Source organism: Falco cherrug, chromosome 1 (assembly GCF_023634085.1).
Source record: "Falco cherrug isolate bFalChe1 chromosome 1, bFalChe1.pri, whole genome shotgun sequence".
NCBI classification, from domain to species: Eukaryota; Metazoa; Chordata; class Aves; order Falconiformes; family Falconidae; genus Falco; species Falco cherrug.
The window spans coordinates 35,967,782-35,984,359 of NC_073697.1; the positions used below are offsets into that span (position 1 = coordinate 35,967,782).

At 35.5% G+C, this 16,578-nt stretch overlaps 1 protein-coding gene across 3 annotated transcripts; it reads right to left on the bottom strand.

The window, feature by feature from the left end:
* Positions 1-1,797: 1,797 nt before the first annotated feature.
* CEP44 (centrosomal protein 44) lies at positions 1,798-16,529 on the bottom strand. Of its 3 annotated transcripts, XM_055713378.1 has the most exons (11): positions 16,433-16,529; positions 13,057-13,208; positions 12,333-12,480; positions 11,234-11,380; positions 10,208-10,315; positions 8,843-8,974; positions 8,262-8,471; positions 5,189-5,258; positions 3,063-3,187; positions 2,776-2,813; positions 1,798-1,972 (listed from the first exon to the last, which is right to left on the bottom strand). In XM_055713378.1, the coding sequence occupies exons 2-11, from the start codon at positions 13,143-13,145 to the stop codon at positions 1,924-1,926; spliced, it is 1,116 nt and encodes a 371-aa protein (XP_055569353.1). In that variant the 5' UTR covers positions 13,146-13,208; positions 16,433-16,529; the 3' UTR covers positions 1,798-1,923. The 3 variants fall into 3 exon arrangements, with proteins under 3 accessions (XP_055569353.1, XP_027655691.1, XP_005435449.2); XM_027799890.2 differs by lacking the exon at positions 16,433-16,529 and having other exon boundaries at positions 12,333-12,475; positions 13,057-15,448; XM_005435392.4 differs by lacking the exon at positions 16,433-16,529 and having other exon boundaries at positions 13,057-15,445.
* Between the last annotated feature and the right edge of the window lie 49 nt (positions 16,530-16,578).

The following is a 16,578-nucleotide window of genomic DNA, read 5'->3' on the forward strand; positions in this document are numbered from 1 at the left end:
TAAAACAACCGTGGCTTCAGTTTGATCAAAGTGAGCTCCTGCTTGGTCCTGAAAACAGGAGAAACAAAGCCTTTATGTACAAAGGCTGAACCATTGCGTAGTACTGCATTTAAGTTTCCAGAAGAAGGAAACAGTTTCAACAATTCTGGATTTTCAGTTTTGCAGCACTACATATTAAATTGCATACCTACTGAAAGACCTTTTTCTAACTTTCGCTGCATTAATCAGATGCATTCAATGATAAATCCCTGTAACTTGAATAATTTATATTGACTAACACATCCCATCCTTGCCGTAACTTCAACAAACAACAGATTCTTTCTCCTGGTTCCTGCCATGATTATCAGATATCATACATACTAATTATCATGCAGATTATAATTATAAGAATATAAAAACATAAAATCCTCTTTGATTCCAAGGCAAAGCAGAAAAATTAAAGAGAGGTAATATTTCAAAATATATGATCATTACTGGTTTAAAGCAATAACTTTAACTGTTTAAGAAAATACTTTTTTCCTCCTTTGGTAATTACTTTGTATAAGGATTTCCACAAGATGGTGCTGTAGTCCTATTTGAGAAAAACTTCACCTATTTTCTGTTGAAATGGTCTAAAATTCAGAAGAAAACCTCATTTCATTGTTAGGATAATGAACAGTGATTTCCAATGTCTATTTACAATTAAGGAGCAAAACATGTTCACATCATCTAACTTTCCAACTTTATAATTTATTTTTTTTAAACAACTGGGAAAGTAAATTCTATTGCAAAAGTAAAAAAAACCTCAGCTAGTTTATATAACATAATGGATCACTATGTTCTTCTGTTTGTATGTAAAATAGTCAATTTATATTCCATATGGTTATAGAAAAATCATAATTAGTTAAAACATATAAATCACTTTTTACAGCATAATGTCAAACAGCTGCTTTTACCTTCATTTACAAACCCTGCCAAAAAAAATCCACTGGTTTTGCAAAATCAAACTCAAAAAAACTTTATAAGTGGAATATTATAGCACAAAGACACCTTGATACAATAGGGTAACAATTTACTTAAGAGTAATAAATAAATCTTATCAAACTTCACACATCTTTGATTTCATTATGTAATGTTTACGGGAGTCTTACATCTACCTACGTCTCTAAAGAGAAATTTTAATACAGCTTAAAATCATTAAAATGTTGCATCTCTTTGTATACTGGATGGTCTCCATCTGTGCTGCTGGTCTTAAAATGCATTGGGTAAGAGCACTAAAACACTCAACACATCTCTTGCAGTCAAAGTCTGTGGACTTACTTGCACATTTTAGTGTTTAGGATCAAACTGACCCTCACTTTGCCAGTGTTAATGGAAGCCATAATGCACTGGTGCACTCCAGCTCAGCAAGAAACCTTAGATTTGTTTTTTGTTTGTTTTTTTTTTTTAAAAAAAAAAAACAGCAAAAAAAGATACATATTTGAAATTGTGTATTTAAGTTTTCATTAAGACTTATTCAACAGTACAGATGGTAGGATGGTATGTAAGAATGCCTCTTGGGTGTAATATGCAAGTCCCAGCTGGAACGTTTCCAACAGGATGTAAACCACGGTCCTCAAGCCTGCACTCTAAAAAACGTATTGCTTAGCACACTGCTAACAAATGTCAACACAAAAATACACTGCTGTAATGACTTCACTTTACAAAGGTGGAGGGGGGGCGGGGGGGGATGTGCAGGGAGGAAGCTATTTGAACAATTTTTGAAACCAAAAATTGGGGCCAGGGGAGGAAAATCAACACACAGATGCATTAGAAAAATATTTGTTCAAAATTTATTACAAATTTGACATCTTAAAAATTTAATGCTGTACAAACATACATATTAGTTCTGATATCCACAAGTCTACAGAGACCAGGTCTGAAGACCTGTGCTTTCAGGTCTTCTCAAGTGGTGTTGCTTGATGTTTTCAACAATTCTGAGGTTTCTTCAATTCTGAAAATAAATTTTGTTTACACACACACTTACTAAAATGTGGTAGGAAATAACTGACCTGCCTTTAACTCTCAAATGAATCCAAAATACTACCAAGCAGCAAGAAACCTGAAGTTTCCTCTCATCTCCCCTTTTCCTCTGCAATTGGTTTTGTATTTTAAATGCCTACCACATATCAACAAACCTTAAATATACATAAAGAACTAACCCATACAATAAAATTTCATCACAAAAAAGGCTACAGCTTTTTTCAGTTCAGGCACTTATAGAAATCTCTTGCTAAAGAAACATTACACAGCAATGTTTTCTCTTCAAGTATAATAAAAAGATTTCAAACAAAAAAAAAATTTTTGTAACGGATCTCAGAACTAGCATCAAATATACCTTAATACAGTTATCACAATGCTTAGGCTGAAATTGGTTTTACTTTTCCTTAAATACTAAAAAAGAGAGTTAAGATATTGTAGTTATTTTTCAGGATGAAAAGTTGGAAGTTCCAGGGAATTCCTATCAGAAAGTAAATAATACTCCTATTCCTTACCAACCAGATTCTAAACACTCTTTAATATCTAGTTAATAATTAAGAATGCTTTCTATTGCTTTTTAGAAACCAAAACAGTGACTCATCCCACAAATACAGAACTGTAAGTGGATTTATTATCCAGTGGAGTCATAAGGAAATGCCACACCTGATGTAGAGACCTTTGAGGTTTGGAACACATATGTATGTTCTCTATAATGCCTCAGTCCAGTACAACTCCCTCCTGGGAAATGAATTCCTGCTGCCCTTTCCTATTACTTACATTTTACTTATCCTTTCCATTCTTTGTCTTGTTGTCTCCTGCAATTTAAAAGCAACAAAGTTAGTGAATTCTTCAAAGCTAACATTCTTCAAATGGACTTTCAGCCCAAAAATCCATAGAGAAAATGTGACTTTAAGCACTGTTTACATATCAAAAGGATTTTTATGAGACAGACCTAGATGTAGTTTTGCACAGTTTCCTTGTTTTTCACTAGCATATACAATTAAAACTAATGCTTACTTGTTCTCTTGACCTCACAAACGAAATCAGCTAAGCATTTTACTTACCTTTGAAATTGTCAGACATTGAGAATTAATGGTCATGGCTTTGGGAGATGGGCTTGGGGATAACAGTGAACTGTATCCAGGCAACTGATGAAGGCTCTCTGGCATGTCCTCCTTCCTCTCTGTATCTATGGAGAAATACTCATTTTCATGTCACCTTTGTCTTTTCACTCTCTTATTGCAAGGTCAGCTATCAAATAGCTTGATTTACAGTATGTAATAATGGAAGAGAATGTATTGTTTAGAAAGGGGGGAAAAAAAAAGCCACTGGTGAGGATCCAAAATAAGTTTCTCATTTTCTTAAAACAAGGTAAGTGCAGTATACTGTGTATAACACACAGACAAACTCAAAAAAAGATTACTAGGAATTCTACCTTTATCCTGATTACAGTAAAACCAACACTTAAGACTTAAGCCTAATTACTGGGTCAAACATTTAATAGTAATTTTGAATAGTTTATATTATATTTATTGCAGTTCAAACATGTCTTTAATTTGTGCTAAGTAACCCATCTTATAAGCAGTAGAAATATAAACAAAATCACCTCCTTGCTTAGCTTAAAATTTGTACCAGCCTCTTGCTGTTTCCCTAGCTTTCTTCCTGTTGGTATAGGTTTAGCATCCATTCAGCGGAAAAACTTTTCTTTTACATTGCGAAGGTTTTGATACTCTGCAATTTTAGAATACTATTGTCAGGAAGAGAAATCAGTATTTAGGAAAAAAAGTGTTCCCTTACGCTTATTTTTAGTAAGGCCATCATATACAGATCATACCTGTGGAACATGTTTAGCTACACTACTCTAATTAAAATAATATTAAATTATTTTTAATAAAATACAATTAAAAAATGTTTCTTCTGTATAGCTGTCACTCCTGAAGAGCACTACAACCAAAATAAGCACCAAAGCATTCCAAGTACTGTACGTCTCAGACAGAAAAGTTAAGACCGGCCTAAAATTTCCTGAATCATATTTTAGAAAAATAGGAGTAACAAATTCAGAATTCTAGAAGTCTGAAAATATGAAAATTCTATTAAATACCACCAGCCTCCTTGCTAACTATAAAGTCCTCAAGTGTCAGTAACATACCACTAAATATATGAAAGGAAGTAAACATGCAGCAAGCTGTCTAAGGTCTGTAAAAAGGTCCCATTTCTGAGACTTCATAATTAAACCAAACTTCAACATAACCGAGAAACTACCTTCCTAATTTCCACAGAAACTGCATTACTGAGATTCCCTTTTAATGTCAATGCAAGAGCCCAGCACTGGACGAACCTAGTAAGTGAGAATGGGAAACTGAATACCCTCCTTACTACTGGTGGTAGGAATAACAGCTGCCATAGGGAAAACAGGCCAAATTACTAAAGAGAATGATGCAACGCAAGGGCTAAAGAGCTACCACCGACTGAGAAAGACAGAATTACTTATGGCCTGGGGAATATTTTTAATTTCTTTCCCACTTAAGGCTGTCCTATTTACTTCTTGTACATTATCAAAATGAAGTTGGAAATAGAAAAAAAAAGATTTTGTCTTGCTCTTCAAAATAAGAAAGTTTAGTAAACATGCTAGTTGGATGCCTGCTAACTGCTTCAAAAGGGATGAAACTATAGAGAATATTCAGCAGTGATTTGAAAAATAACATGGATTATGAATGAGAAAGACCTGATTCGTCCTGAGCCCCATTATAAAAGCAAAAAAAAATCATAAATATGACACTATTTGAATTATAACAAACCCATTGCAGCAATATAATTTTTTGTGCTTACAAATAAGCAGCTTATTTTTAAAGCATTATAGCTACTTTAAAGCACAGATAACATTGCTTTTTCACAGCTTTAGCTAAAGTACTTTAAATTCGCATCTTTGAGATTTTTAGTAGTTATTTGTAAACATTAATTACTACACTATATTTTCACTAATGCTTTAAAAACTATTTCAGTAAATAAAGCTTCCGAAGAATAAATTACAAACATGAAGTGACTAGCAGGTTAACTTCTAATTTGCAGCATGCATTTAAATTCCTAAGTCACAAAATTGCAATTGTCTACTTAAAAAACACTATTTTAGTCAACATCTGCAAGAATTTTTAATATATGATGTCAATTAAAGAAAACCAATAATACTCACCAGCAGAAACTGGAATCCTACCAGCAGTACATTCTTGGCCGATGTTGCTGACCTCTGTAGGTAAGTCTCTCTGAAATATAAGTTTACTGCATTTTAGCCATATACCCTAAGTCATCTTTTGACTGAACAAAAGTATATTTAAGTACTAGCTATGCGTGTATTTGCTACACCATCCAGATATGTTGGCACCGCACAAGTGTCTTTATAGGACTAAAACATCCAACATGTACACACATACACTGCATTAAAAACCTAGTCTAATTCACGGGCGCTTTTTCAACAAGCATCAATATTGCTGTTCATGAACAGGCCAAAACCAGGTCCAAGGACAGTACATATAACGTCAGTATGAGTAGAATGAACAATCAGACTGTTCTTGGCTGGGCTAACACTTACATCTTGACATTGACTGCCGTTACCTTAGCAAAATAATTGTACCTTCTACTTCTGGTTGATACTCAGAAATGCAGCTCCTCAGTCCTAAAAAAATCAGCCTATAAATGAACTGAAATTCATTCCACTTAAATGCATAGAATTCAAGAGTCTATTTTAAGCTAGTTTCTGAGGCTTCTAAATGAGACGGGGCTCTTTTAAGAAAAGTTCTCCGTTTAACTCCATCTAGCTTATAGAAGGTTGTTCATAAACCAGGAATCAGAATTAACATTGTACTAACAATAATGTTTTCTAGTACAATCTCCTAATTTCAAAATAAAAGAAATCCAACACTTAACACCTAGACATTTTTCGCCAACTAGTCATCATTATGATTTGAATCTCAGCCTTTGGTAAATTATAGCACTTTATATACTGGAGTAACTGTATCAGTTAACGGGGAATATTATGCCCAAACAAGTGAATGAGGGAGAAACACATATTATGTGGGAAGAAGCTGGAAAAAACTGTAGTAATTAATACCTCTAAAAAAATTAATACAGAAACAGATACCTGCACTGACTACTTCTGCTCGGTTCCTTTCATTAAAATGGATTTGGTAGCTTTCAGACTTTCGCAGAGCTAAATGCACAACTACTGCTACTTTGGCAGCAGTGCAAGACACATCTCAAAGCATGTTCCTGCTACGCTGGCTAGATGTCAAAAGTTCCCTGAAAAATTCCAAGAGTAATTCTGAATTGCTTCTATATCTGTGAAGCACAACTTGGATCGAATTTCATGAAACAAAAAAACAGCAATTCTCTGGCCCAAAGGGTTATTTCTCGGCAATTTTCAAATGCCTATTGGAAAAAAATTAGGGTTTTCAAGATTATTTTAAGGATAAAAGAGAGCTTATTTGCTTTGAGAAAGAGACAAGCAACAATGCCACACACAAATTACATTCAAATATGTTTCTGCAGATTACTTATTTCAGTAACATGCAGTACAGAAATATAATTATCTTACTGGAAATTCTTTAGTAATATTAATGTTAAGTATTTTCCAAATATTACCCAAATACTATTCCAAAGCTTATGCAATAAACATGTTACTGAAGTGATAATAAAACAGATTTACAGAAATAAAAGAACAAGCCTAGGCTGAAACATAAGCTTTCCCATGCTGCTACCAGCATAAATGCAACACCTTTTAAAGAGAATACACTTGAAACAGGACCAAAACTGTCTGTGGCTGTTCAGCTGAATACTAGCAGAAGAAAACATTATCATTGGTGGTGTTATTTGGACATATGTCTACTGATAGTTAAATTACAATATCCATAAGAAATTGATTTCAAAGGGTAAATCACTTGAGCCATTACTGACCTCAAAGTGTGTTTGAAAAAAAGAAAAAAAGCAACTGAGAATGTAGGTCCTTACAGTTTGAGCTACAGCCTTTAGAAACAACCTAGTGATCAATCCAAACACTTCTTCAAGACTTCGCGTAACTAGCACACTTTCAAGGCACACAGGAAAAACAAAAAACAAAAACATGTCTTTATATAAGTATTAGCAACATTTTCAAATTTGCAGGGCCAGCAATGCACACAGAACTCCTGCTTACAAGTAAATTTAACATTTTTGCAACTACAAATAAAAATGCAACACTGATCAACTATTTTCCACATGGGTTTTTAGCTTCTGGAAAGCATCTGACAGTGTCTGAAGGATACAGGAGATACATATGCAAATACACTTTGCAATTAAGCATGTGATCACAAAATTGATGCTATGGTTCACTGCATCTCAAGTACTCATGTACTTACATGCGTACCTATATGAAATTATATAATGTGCATACAGGGACCTTTCAACAGCACAAAAAATAAGTCTTAACACAACAAAATACTTGATTTACTCTGACAAATATGCCAAACATAGCCACATCACAACTATAGCACTTTCACACATTTAAAAATGCAGTGAACACCATGGACAAGAAATAAAAAGTAGGGAGTGGGGGTGCAAAAAGGAGAAAGACCATCAATCAGGCTAGACATTTCAAAGAGCCACAAACTAAATCAAGAATTAACTTCTCCATTAACCTCGTATATTCCATCGAGCAAGCCATCTACTTTTGTCAACATGAGTTATACAGACTGAAGACAATCTTCCAAAGGGAGTATCTGTACCTGATTAGAGTTTGGAGAATTAACAAATAGATATTCAGCTGTATCAACAGCAACCATTTGCAGGCCATTAAAAGAAAAACAGAATAATGCAGGCCAGAATAATGTAGACCAGAATAAGAAAACCCTTAAATGTGTCACTAGCATGATGAAACTCTTAGCTACAAAAATATTAAGCTTTCAAAGACAGCATGATTATGACTCTTCAAAAGCTTCCTTCTACAAATTCACTGAGAAATAAAAACACACACAGTCATTACTAATGAAAACAGGTTTAGCTATACCTTCTGTTCCTGCAAGAAAACAATTTCCAATGGACGGCTTTGCTTCATAGAGCATGAGAAAGCAACACAACAGTTAAGAAAAAAATACCAACTCCATAAACAGCCCCTTCATATGACGTCTTTGAAAATAATGAAGAAGCACACATCAGGAGGCAGGAAGAGCAGAAACAGGCTGACAACATTGTGTTGAGCAATTTTTGTTATAGAAGAAAAACGGAAGTTAACATACCTTTTTGGATTGCAACAACAATTCTGTTTCAAGAAGCAAAACTCGACTCAACAAGTTATTCCAGTCCTTCTCATCTATGATCACCTTTCCTTTCAGTTTCTCTTCTAAAACATGTAGTTTACCTTCCATCCAATCTAGCTTATGAAGTTTTTCCTGGCAATCAGCAAGCTGACTCTTCAGGAACTCAATCTGAGTATTATCTTCTATTACCTGAAAATATGGAACACACGTCCTCTAATTTCAAAACAGATATAATTCATGATTTGATCAATAAAATTAAGCAGAATCTTCCTCAAGTTCAGTAACCATGTGCTGCTACATTAGAAAATTATTTTTCTTTCAGAATTGCCACAATATGCCCATTCATGGAACTCAGCTTTTAAAAGAAACTATTCACAGTATTGGCTCTTGAAAGGACAGTACAATTTAACTGACTTTAACTTTTTCCATCTATTTGATAGATATCTACTCGTTATACTTCAAGACCATCCAGATACCTTGTCAAAACCTTTATCCCTTTAGAAAAGTCCTGTAAGAAAAGTTAATACATACAGACAGCATCTTAAAATAAAAGTTCTTACTTGTTCACATTTGACTTCCACAACATCGTTATCAAGGTACGATTCTTCTTCATTACATCCCTGTGCTGGAAGGGGTAGTGGGTTAAGGTCACAATTAACTTCATTTCCTGAGTGCCGTTCTACTTGAGGCTTCTTTTTGAGTATGTTAAAAAAAAATAAGTTACCAGTGTTATTATTACAAGAACATTTCAATTCATCTGCCAAGTAACTGACACAAAAGACCTATCATTTTAGTATGCATTTATTTATTTATTTAAATCTGACTAAATTATACCAACTGGATGCAAAGTGTTGATTAGGAGGTATGAATCTCGCTGTATGTATTAACATATGTATAGACAGTTCCAACATCAAAATCACCACTTGAATGTTTAGAAAAAGAAGTTTAACTAGGAAGATCAGAACTCTTTTTCCTTGACAACTGTCAGCAAAATAGCACTACTAGCTACACATTTTGTTTCCTTTGAATGTTTCCCTTAGAGAAAACAGACAAATTTTGCCTTTCCTTCCAGGTGGATCAAGTCCTATGATCACTACCTGCCACAAAACAAAATATATTACCTAATGATTATGAACCCACAATTGCTAGATTTGTGCGACATCTTAATATTTACAGATTCCCAGACACTTTAGTGAAGCTGAAACACTTGTCTTTCTAGGGAATTCTTAATATGCTCACATATATCCCCATTTGGTTCTACCACTCCACAACCAGAAGTGCCAGATAAGTCATTCCAAATACCTTTTCTGTGAAGTTTTCTTCACTGCTAAAGGCAGTATTTTCCTTCTAAATAGAAATCACCAACATTTTATGGGCAGTCACAGTCCTATAAGTTTTGTACAACTTTGCTTTACACTCTTTTAGCATAAAATATTAGGAGAGGTGTCTCCTCCACAGGCAAAAAGTAGCATAATGCATAGGATGAAGTGTTACTCTCATAAAACTGAAGCCAAGAGGAATGTTACATACATACAAAGCTATGTTGAAAACAGTGCAATGTTAGGCCAAACACACTTCAGTCTCCAAACTAGATGCATATCCTTTTTCCAATTGCATCATCATTGCTGTTCCTCAACTTGGTAGAATTCTAATGGCAAACAACGGTACTAGATCATTACCACCAAAACTTTTGAGATCAACTACTCAGTAAACAAAGAAGCAACATCCTCTCTGTTTGAGCGCTTATTTCAGTCAACCACACTTTGGGGAAAAAAGTAAATTAAAGAAAACCAAAAACTAACAAACAACAACTCTGGTCTGAACAAGCATAAAAACCTAAATGAAAACACATTCCAGAAAGAACCTGACTTGCTGCAGATTAGATTAACCTTTAGACATAATACAACATAAAACTATGATTGTACCTGTTTGGAATTCAGACCACTGCCACTAGGATCAGCAAGGACATTACCATAATTTGACCATACTTCACATTTAACAGATCTGAGTTTCTTCCTCGTTTGCAATTTAACCTTTGAAGTGAAAAGGAGAAAATATTATGCTTCTAACACCGGAATATTTTCCAGGACACACACAGAACATGGGAATGGGATGACACACTCCATTATCTGACATCACTAACAAGCAGGAAGATTACATGGCACACACACAAACACATTTAAACCTCTGCAGTACAGTGATGTCTAAATAAAAAAATAAGTACAACCCAAATTTACAGAGAAAATATTTGGAAGTGAACGCCATATTCATACACTCATTAATGCCTATGCAAGGCTGCATCAAAGTCGGTCATAAACAGAAAAGACAACTTGCAGCAGAGTTAAATGACAAGCAAACACACCCCAAAAAATGTAGCTATGCCCCCAAAAGTGACAAACACAGAAATTACAATTATAAATGCAAATGAAACAAAATTATGTTAAATATGAACTGAAAATTCCTTTTATTAAAGCACAGATACACAGCATACACTGAAAAAATTATGCTTTAATGTAAAACAAATTTGACTACTGAAAATAATGATTTAAATCGTACACCACTGAAACGTGTCATGTTTAAATTAGATGTTACCAGAATTTCAACATCAGTTTTGCTTTGTTTTTACATCTACCTGCTAAGTCTATTGAGTTACACATTCACTGTGTTGAGAAGTGTAAAAGAAAAAGCATCACTTACTGTAAAGATACCAAGTACCAGCTTTATCTTCATTCTAATGTTTTCTGTTTTAATACTACAAAGCATCAGCAGCTTCATGTCTTTTGTATACCTGATAGCACTCCAGCATCTTACAATGGAACTTCATACTAATTTTCCCCCAATTTTGACCATCAGCAATGCTGCATCTTCAAACAAACTGGTCTTCATCTTCTACCTGCAGCATCAAGTATGTCAAAAGAAACCTTACAATAAAGTTACCATTTAATCAGTACCTTATTTGAGTTACTTAATTCCTTATGTTTTTTCACCACACAGTTGATAATGTCACAAACAATCTGCATCTTTCTTTCCGCAAAGCCAAACTGAAGAAACTGTTGTTTTGTTAAAATTGGTTTATATTGAAATTGATCTCGAAGAAGCTGCAATAAAATAAGATTTTATTTCACTTTCAAAACGATTGCGCAATTTGCTGTAGAAATGGCATGCTCAGATTCTTATTTTCTACAATTGTTTATTTCATTCTGCACTTCAGCAGTTAAACTTTTTCTCATTTGTTTTATATATTCTCAGCTGTTTCTTCTAACTAGACCTGAAACATGCCTCTTCCAGAAACATTTCATTCACATCACTCTTGTAAAATTTAACTCAGTCTTGAGATTCATTAAATACATGACTGTAGACATTAATATGAAAAAAGTTAAACAAAAACTTTTTAAAACGAACACACAATAAAAAGTTTATCAATTTTGGCAAATGCGTCAGAGTGCTAAGTAAGGCTCCCACAAAGTCTCTTTGTAGAAAAGCCTCTGTCCTCAGATGAAAAACTAGCCTGAATAAGATAGTATTCATTAATACATCAAGCCACAATTACAAAAATGTACTTATGTATATTTTTTAGGATAGCTCAAAATTATTTTCATTCCATTAATAATTTTATTCCAACTTATAAATTAAGTATTGGACTTTATATATTAATATGGCATGGTGTTTTAAAATAGCTGTATTTCTTAATTGTGCTTTCATCATAATTATGTGATTTTTTGCTGGTTATGATTTCTTCTAATGCCACTACTATAAAACCTATTATATAATAGGTATTTCGATATTCTGCAAAACTACATGAAACAATATTACTTTTTCTGCAACTGCCTCAAATCTGAGATTTGGCTAATAACACCCAAACTTATTTTCATGAAAATCTAAATGAAGACTTGCCACACAATGACTTACTACTCATCTTCAATTCTAATAGAATCACAATTCACATTCATTGCCAAAAATTTTCGCTTCATAGTAAAACTCAGATGTTTCATTTTTATGAGGCCATATTCAAAACTCTATCTCTTCTGCAAAGAACATAAAGATAAATACCTTATAAATAGCTTCAATAAAACGCAAGTCACTCTTTGCTGTGAGTTCCACATTGCACTTTACCAAAAGCTCTGCTATGTAAGTTGAAAAAGATGTAAAACAATAGCTGATGATAGGTAAAAATGCAGCTGCATCACCCTTTACTAACCTATTGAAAAACAAAAGTATTTTACACAGCAGAAGATAACAAAAGCCTTTCATTACCTGAATTCACACATTTAACTTGAAAGGTGTTTTAACATAGTCAGCAAGTTACAACCAAGTATCTCCTTCATTTTAAGGCATTTTTTCCCCCAGACATATCTTTCAGCATGTAAAACGCTCAAAACAACGTTTTTGTGACCATCATATAATTTTAAGTCAGGTCTAAAGCCCACCAGTATTTCCACCTCAACATTCAACATTTTTTAATCTTTACAGAATGAAATTTTCTTTTGCTAGTACTTTCAAAGAAATTAGAAAGTTGAGAGATGAGAGATTAATCAAAGAAAAAAAAGCAGAAGAAAGAGCAAGATAATGGTACACTTCAGGATTACTCTAAGGATTGCTCAGAACAGCAAAACTGTATCCTTTTATCTTCCAGTTCACACGTATCGAACCTCAACTTCCCCCAGACATACGGTCTGCTTGCTCATCACTAGGTGCAACACTAATATTTATACATATCTTTACACATCTTGCTGTCATCATGTATTAGGACAAATCTATTCACACTGCCACTTACACTGTGTAATCCACATCTCTTGGATAATTTAACAAGCGAAGTCCTTGTTCAATTTTTCTTAAACTTCCTTTTAGGTCTCCTGTTGCCATTATTCCAAATGCTATTCTTCTTTCAGATTATGAAATAAATGTCATATAGTACACACTGTCCTCCTTAAAAATAAAAAAAAATGTACACAAAAATTATAAAATGCAATAGAATTATCACTGAAATTCAAAGGGATTTGCTCTTCTTTTCTAGACACTACTATTCCTTAAGTGTTACAATACAGCACAGAGCTACGGCTCCATACCAACTGATATCAGTCATCATCTTCATTCATTCTAAATAGAATCAAATAGTAATCCTCAATCTGATCAACCATCAAAGACCTCTGAAGATAAAGATACCTGAAAGCATAATAAGAATTTAGGACTGGCCAAATCCACTGAGTGAAAAAAAGTTACTTTGCTGTTTCAAAGGAGCAGAAACCCCACCAGAAGTGAAAACCTTTTGCATTCTTCAGCTTAGAATGCTTCTTATTCTTTTATTCACCTGGCCCCAAGCTCACTGGCCAAAAGAACAATGTTTGGACGTGTAAACATCAGAAGACAGGACTAGCAACTCATCACAGACAATACTTCCCTATTTAGATGATCCATTAAATACACCTAAAATTGTTCAGGGGGAAGGGGGTAACAGACTGCCTAGATACTTCAAAACAGATGCAAGTTTATTGAGATTATAACAAAAAGATCCCAGTTTAACTTCTACATTGTAACACACAAGTTGAGAATCTGCTTTTAATTTGCTGTGGGCTTTGCTTCACAGAATAAAGGGATTCATCTAATGACTGTGCAAACTACAAAAAGGTGCCTTTTGCTCTGCAGGACTATCCCACAGGGACACTGAAGACTGCAAGAAAAAAAACTATAGGAAGGGGGAAAAAAAGAGAGGAAAAAAAGGTAACAAAAAGGAGTCAGTAAAGCATGAAATCACCATTCAAATCAGGTTTTAGATCTGTCAAAGGGGTAAGTACAGGAAACTCACACTTTTAATACATTTTACCAAACAGAACTGATTAGTCAGTTCTCAAATGGGGGTGGGGGATGGGGGATTGCCATAAAAGCTCTAAAAATACTGGCAACTCCACCTGGCTCATGAAAATGAAACACCTGAAGCTGTACCTTCAAGTATCAGTACTACTAATTACCTTAAAGAACCTTGTCCCTCACTCCATTGCTTCAAAATACATTTATATTTAAAGAGAGCATACAAGTACTGTTTACTGTATCTTGCAACCGTTTTTTATAAGCAACCAATATAAGCTCTTCTACAACCCAGACAGGATGATAGCCCAGCTTCTTAGGTCACAATGGAAAACAAATTACTTGCATCTTAGCAATCTGGACAGACTGACAGAACTTGAGAAAGTGTATTAGAAAACTGCCAAACTCAGGTTTTTGAATGGTTTTGAGAAAACACAATGAAAAAAAGGAGGGGGGGGCATAGACAAAGTTGAAGTACAGAAGTACATAAAGTTGACACTTCACACAAACAGTTCTCCTTCCTCACACATCCTTGAGAACTGCTTGTGACTGGCATAATCCTCTACAGTACTTCCCCAAAAGCCCCAGTAAAAGTAATTATTCCAGTATAAAGCCCTAGAACAGAAAGAACCTGGAAGATAATTGCCTGTCACTGTCTTCACTGAATTTTTCTTGCCAGAGAACAAATAATTTGAAGCCTACCAACCTGAGCAGTAAACAGGCATTGCCATACATGAAAAGATACCCTCAAAATACGGAACTTTTTATCATTTCTCTTGCTGACATATGAGATTCAGACCAAAAGACCAAATACTCCAAAGAGATTATGCCTAGCCTTGTCAGAAATCAATTCCAATGGGTACTCCAGTTTGAGCTTTGTTATTTGGTCCTACTCACTAAAGCAACGAGTCTTCTTGAAAGGAACTTCTTGACCACACACTTCACTTAGAGTAATTAAAAAAAAATAATCCAAAACAACAAAAAAACACCAACAGTTAAAGCTTGCACTCACAATGGTCTGGGTTTTTTTCTCCTTGTGCCTCTGGTATTTAAATCAGAAGTCTTCAAAAGATGAAGATCTTCACTTGTGTTCTGTCCTTGTTAAAGTATTTTCTTCCTATTTAATTATCAGGTTCTTCCTCTTTAATTATTACTACGGGTTATTAGTCATGCTAGTTATAAGTACACAACACTCAGCATTAAAGGCTGGGAAAATTTAACCTCAAGTATTAGACACTGAAGCAGCTATTCTTCCTGCATTACCTTACAGAGGATCCATCCTATGGTTTTGCCAATTTAATCAGATCTCAAAGACAAGTCTCAAGGAGTCTGACATAAAACTGAAGCTCTAATCTGCAACGCAAATACTTACAGAAGACTCTCTCATAGGAATTAATCTAATCATACAGGCTGCTTCCCAAAGTATCAACAATCCTTTCTACACCAGACCTCTGGATGTAAAAACTGGCAACTACTGTCAATACAAACAGAATAGGTCAAGAGATCAAAAAAATAACAAAGTAAGTAGAAAATACTTTTAACATCTTAGGGAGGTGAACAGTAGTAAGTTGCACATAGCTTTTGCCTGTAGGAATTCAGGGATGACAGAACAGTTACAGAACATTGGCTATCCAAAATAAAATCATATATAATTAAGTTTTAAGAGATGATAACATAGAACTGCAAGCAGTTTAAAGAACAACTCTCAAAATTGCATACGGTATTCAAAGAACTAATGAATGTAAAAAAAACAATCTCAAACCCATGCAATTTACAAAGTATCTTAACACTGTAAACCCTGTCTTTGAAATGTCTAACAAAAAGAGACTTGATTTTTTCTAATGGTATTATATGACTCTTCTGTTACATGAGGTAGGGAGCAGGAGAGGAAGTCACGCATTATGCAGAGATACAAAAACGTCAAGGACAAATACTGCGTTTCGCTGTCGTGCCAGCTGCAACAGACACACCAGAAGCACACAAGGTACTTGCGAACAACTGAACCACAAGTTCGCGAAGCCCGCGAAGGAATTGCGCGTCGCAGGCCGGTTGCCCTGGGCGCCACCGAAACAGAAGAAAAATCCGCGGCCCTGCCAGGGGCAAGGCCGGCTGCACTCCCAGAGCCGCACCAGCGACCTGAGGAGAACTGGCAAAAGCAGGACCGGGCCCAGCTCCCTGCCCGCCCTTCCTTGCCCCCACCTATGCCAGGCGGAGACCGGGCCTCCCCCGCTCGGCCGCAGGGCTCGCCGTCCTTGAGGCGAGGGAGGGCCCTGGGCTCGGGGCCGTCCCGCACAGCCCGCCCCTAAGGGGGAACAAGCCCCTGCCCCAAGAAAGATCCTGACGCTCACCCGCGCCAGCCGCCGCCCGGGCCAGTGGGTGCCCCACCGTCTCCGCTCAGGAGCCCGCCGGCCCGCCGCAGCTCCCAACCGAATCTGCCGCCGTCAGACCCAGCGGCCGCTTCCGCTTCCCGCGCGTGCCTCCGCCGTGACGTCAC

Coding starts and splice junctions, on each gene's coding strand:
- CEP44 (XM_055713378.1), bottom strand. CDS start 13,145: ATGGCAACAGGAGACCTAAAAGGAAGTTTAAGAAAAATTGAACAAGGA. Junction 12,481..13,056: donor AGAGATGTGGATTACACAGT/GTAAGTGGCAGT, acceptor GTTTTTCAATAG/GTTAGTAAAGGGTGATGCAG. Junction 10,316..11,233: donor AATTAAGTAACTCAAATAAG/GTACTGATTAAA, acceptor TTCACTTCAAAG/GTTAAATTGCAAACGAGGAA.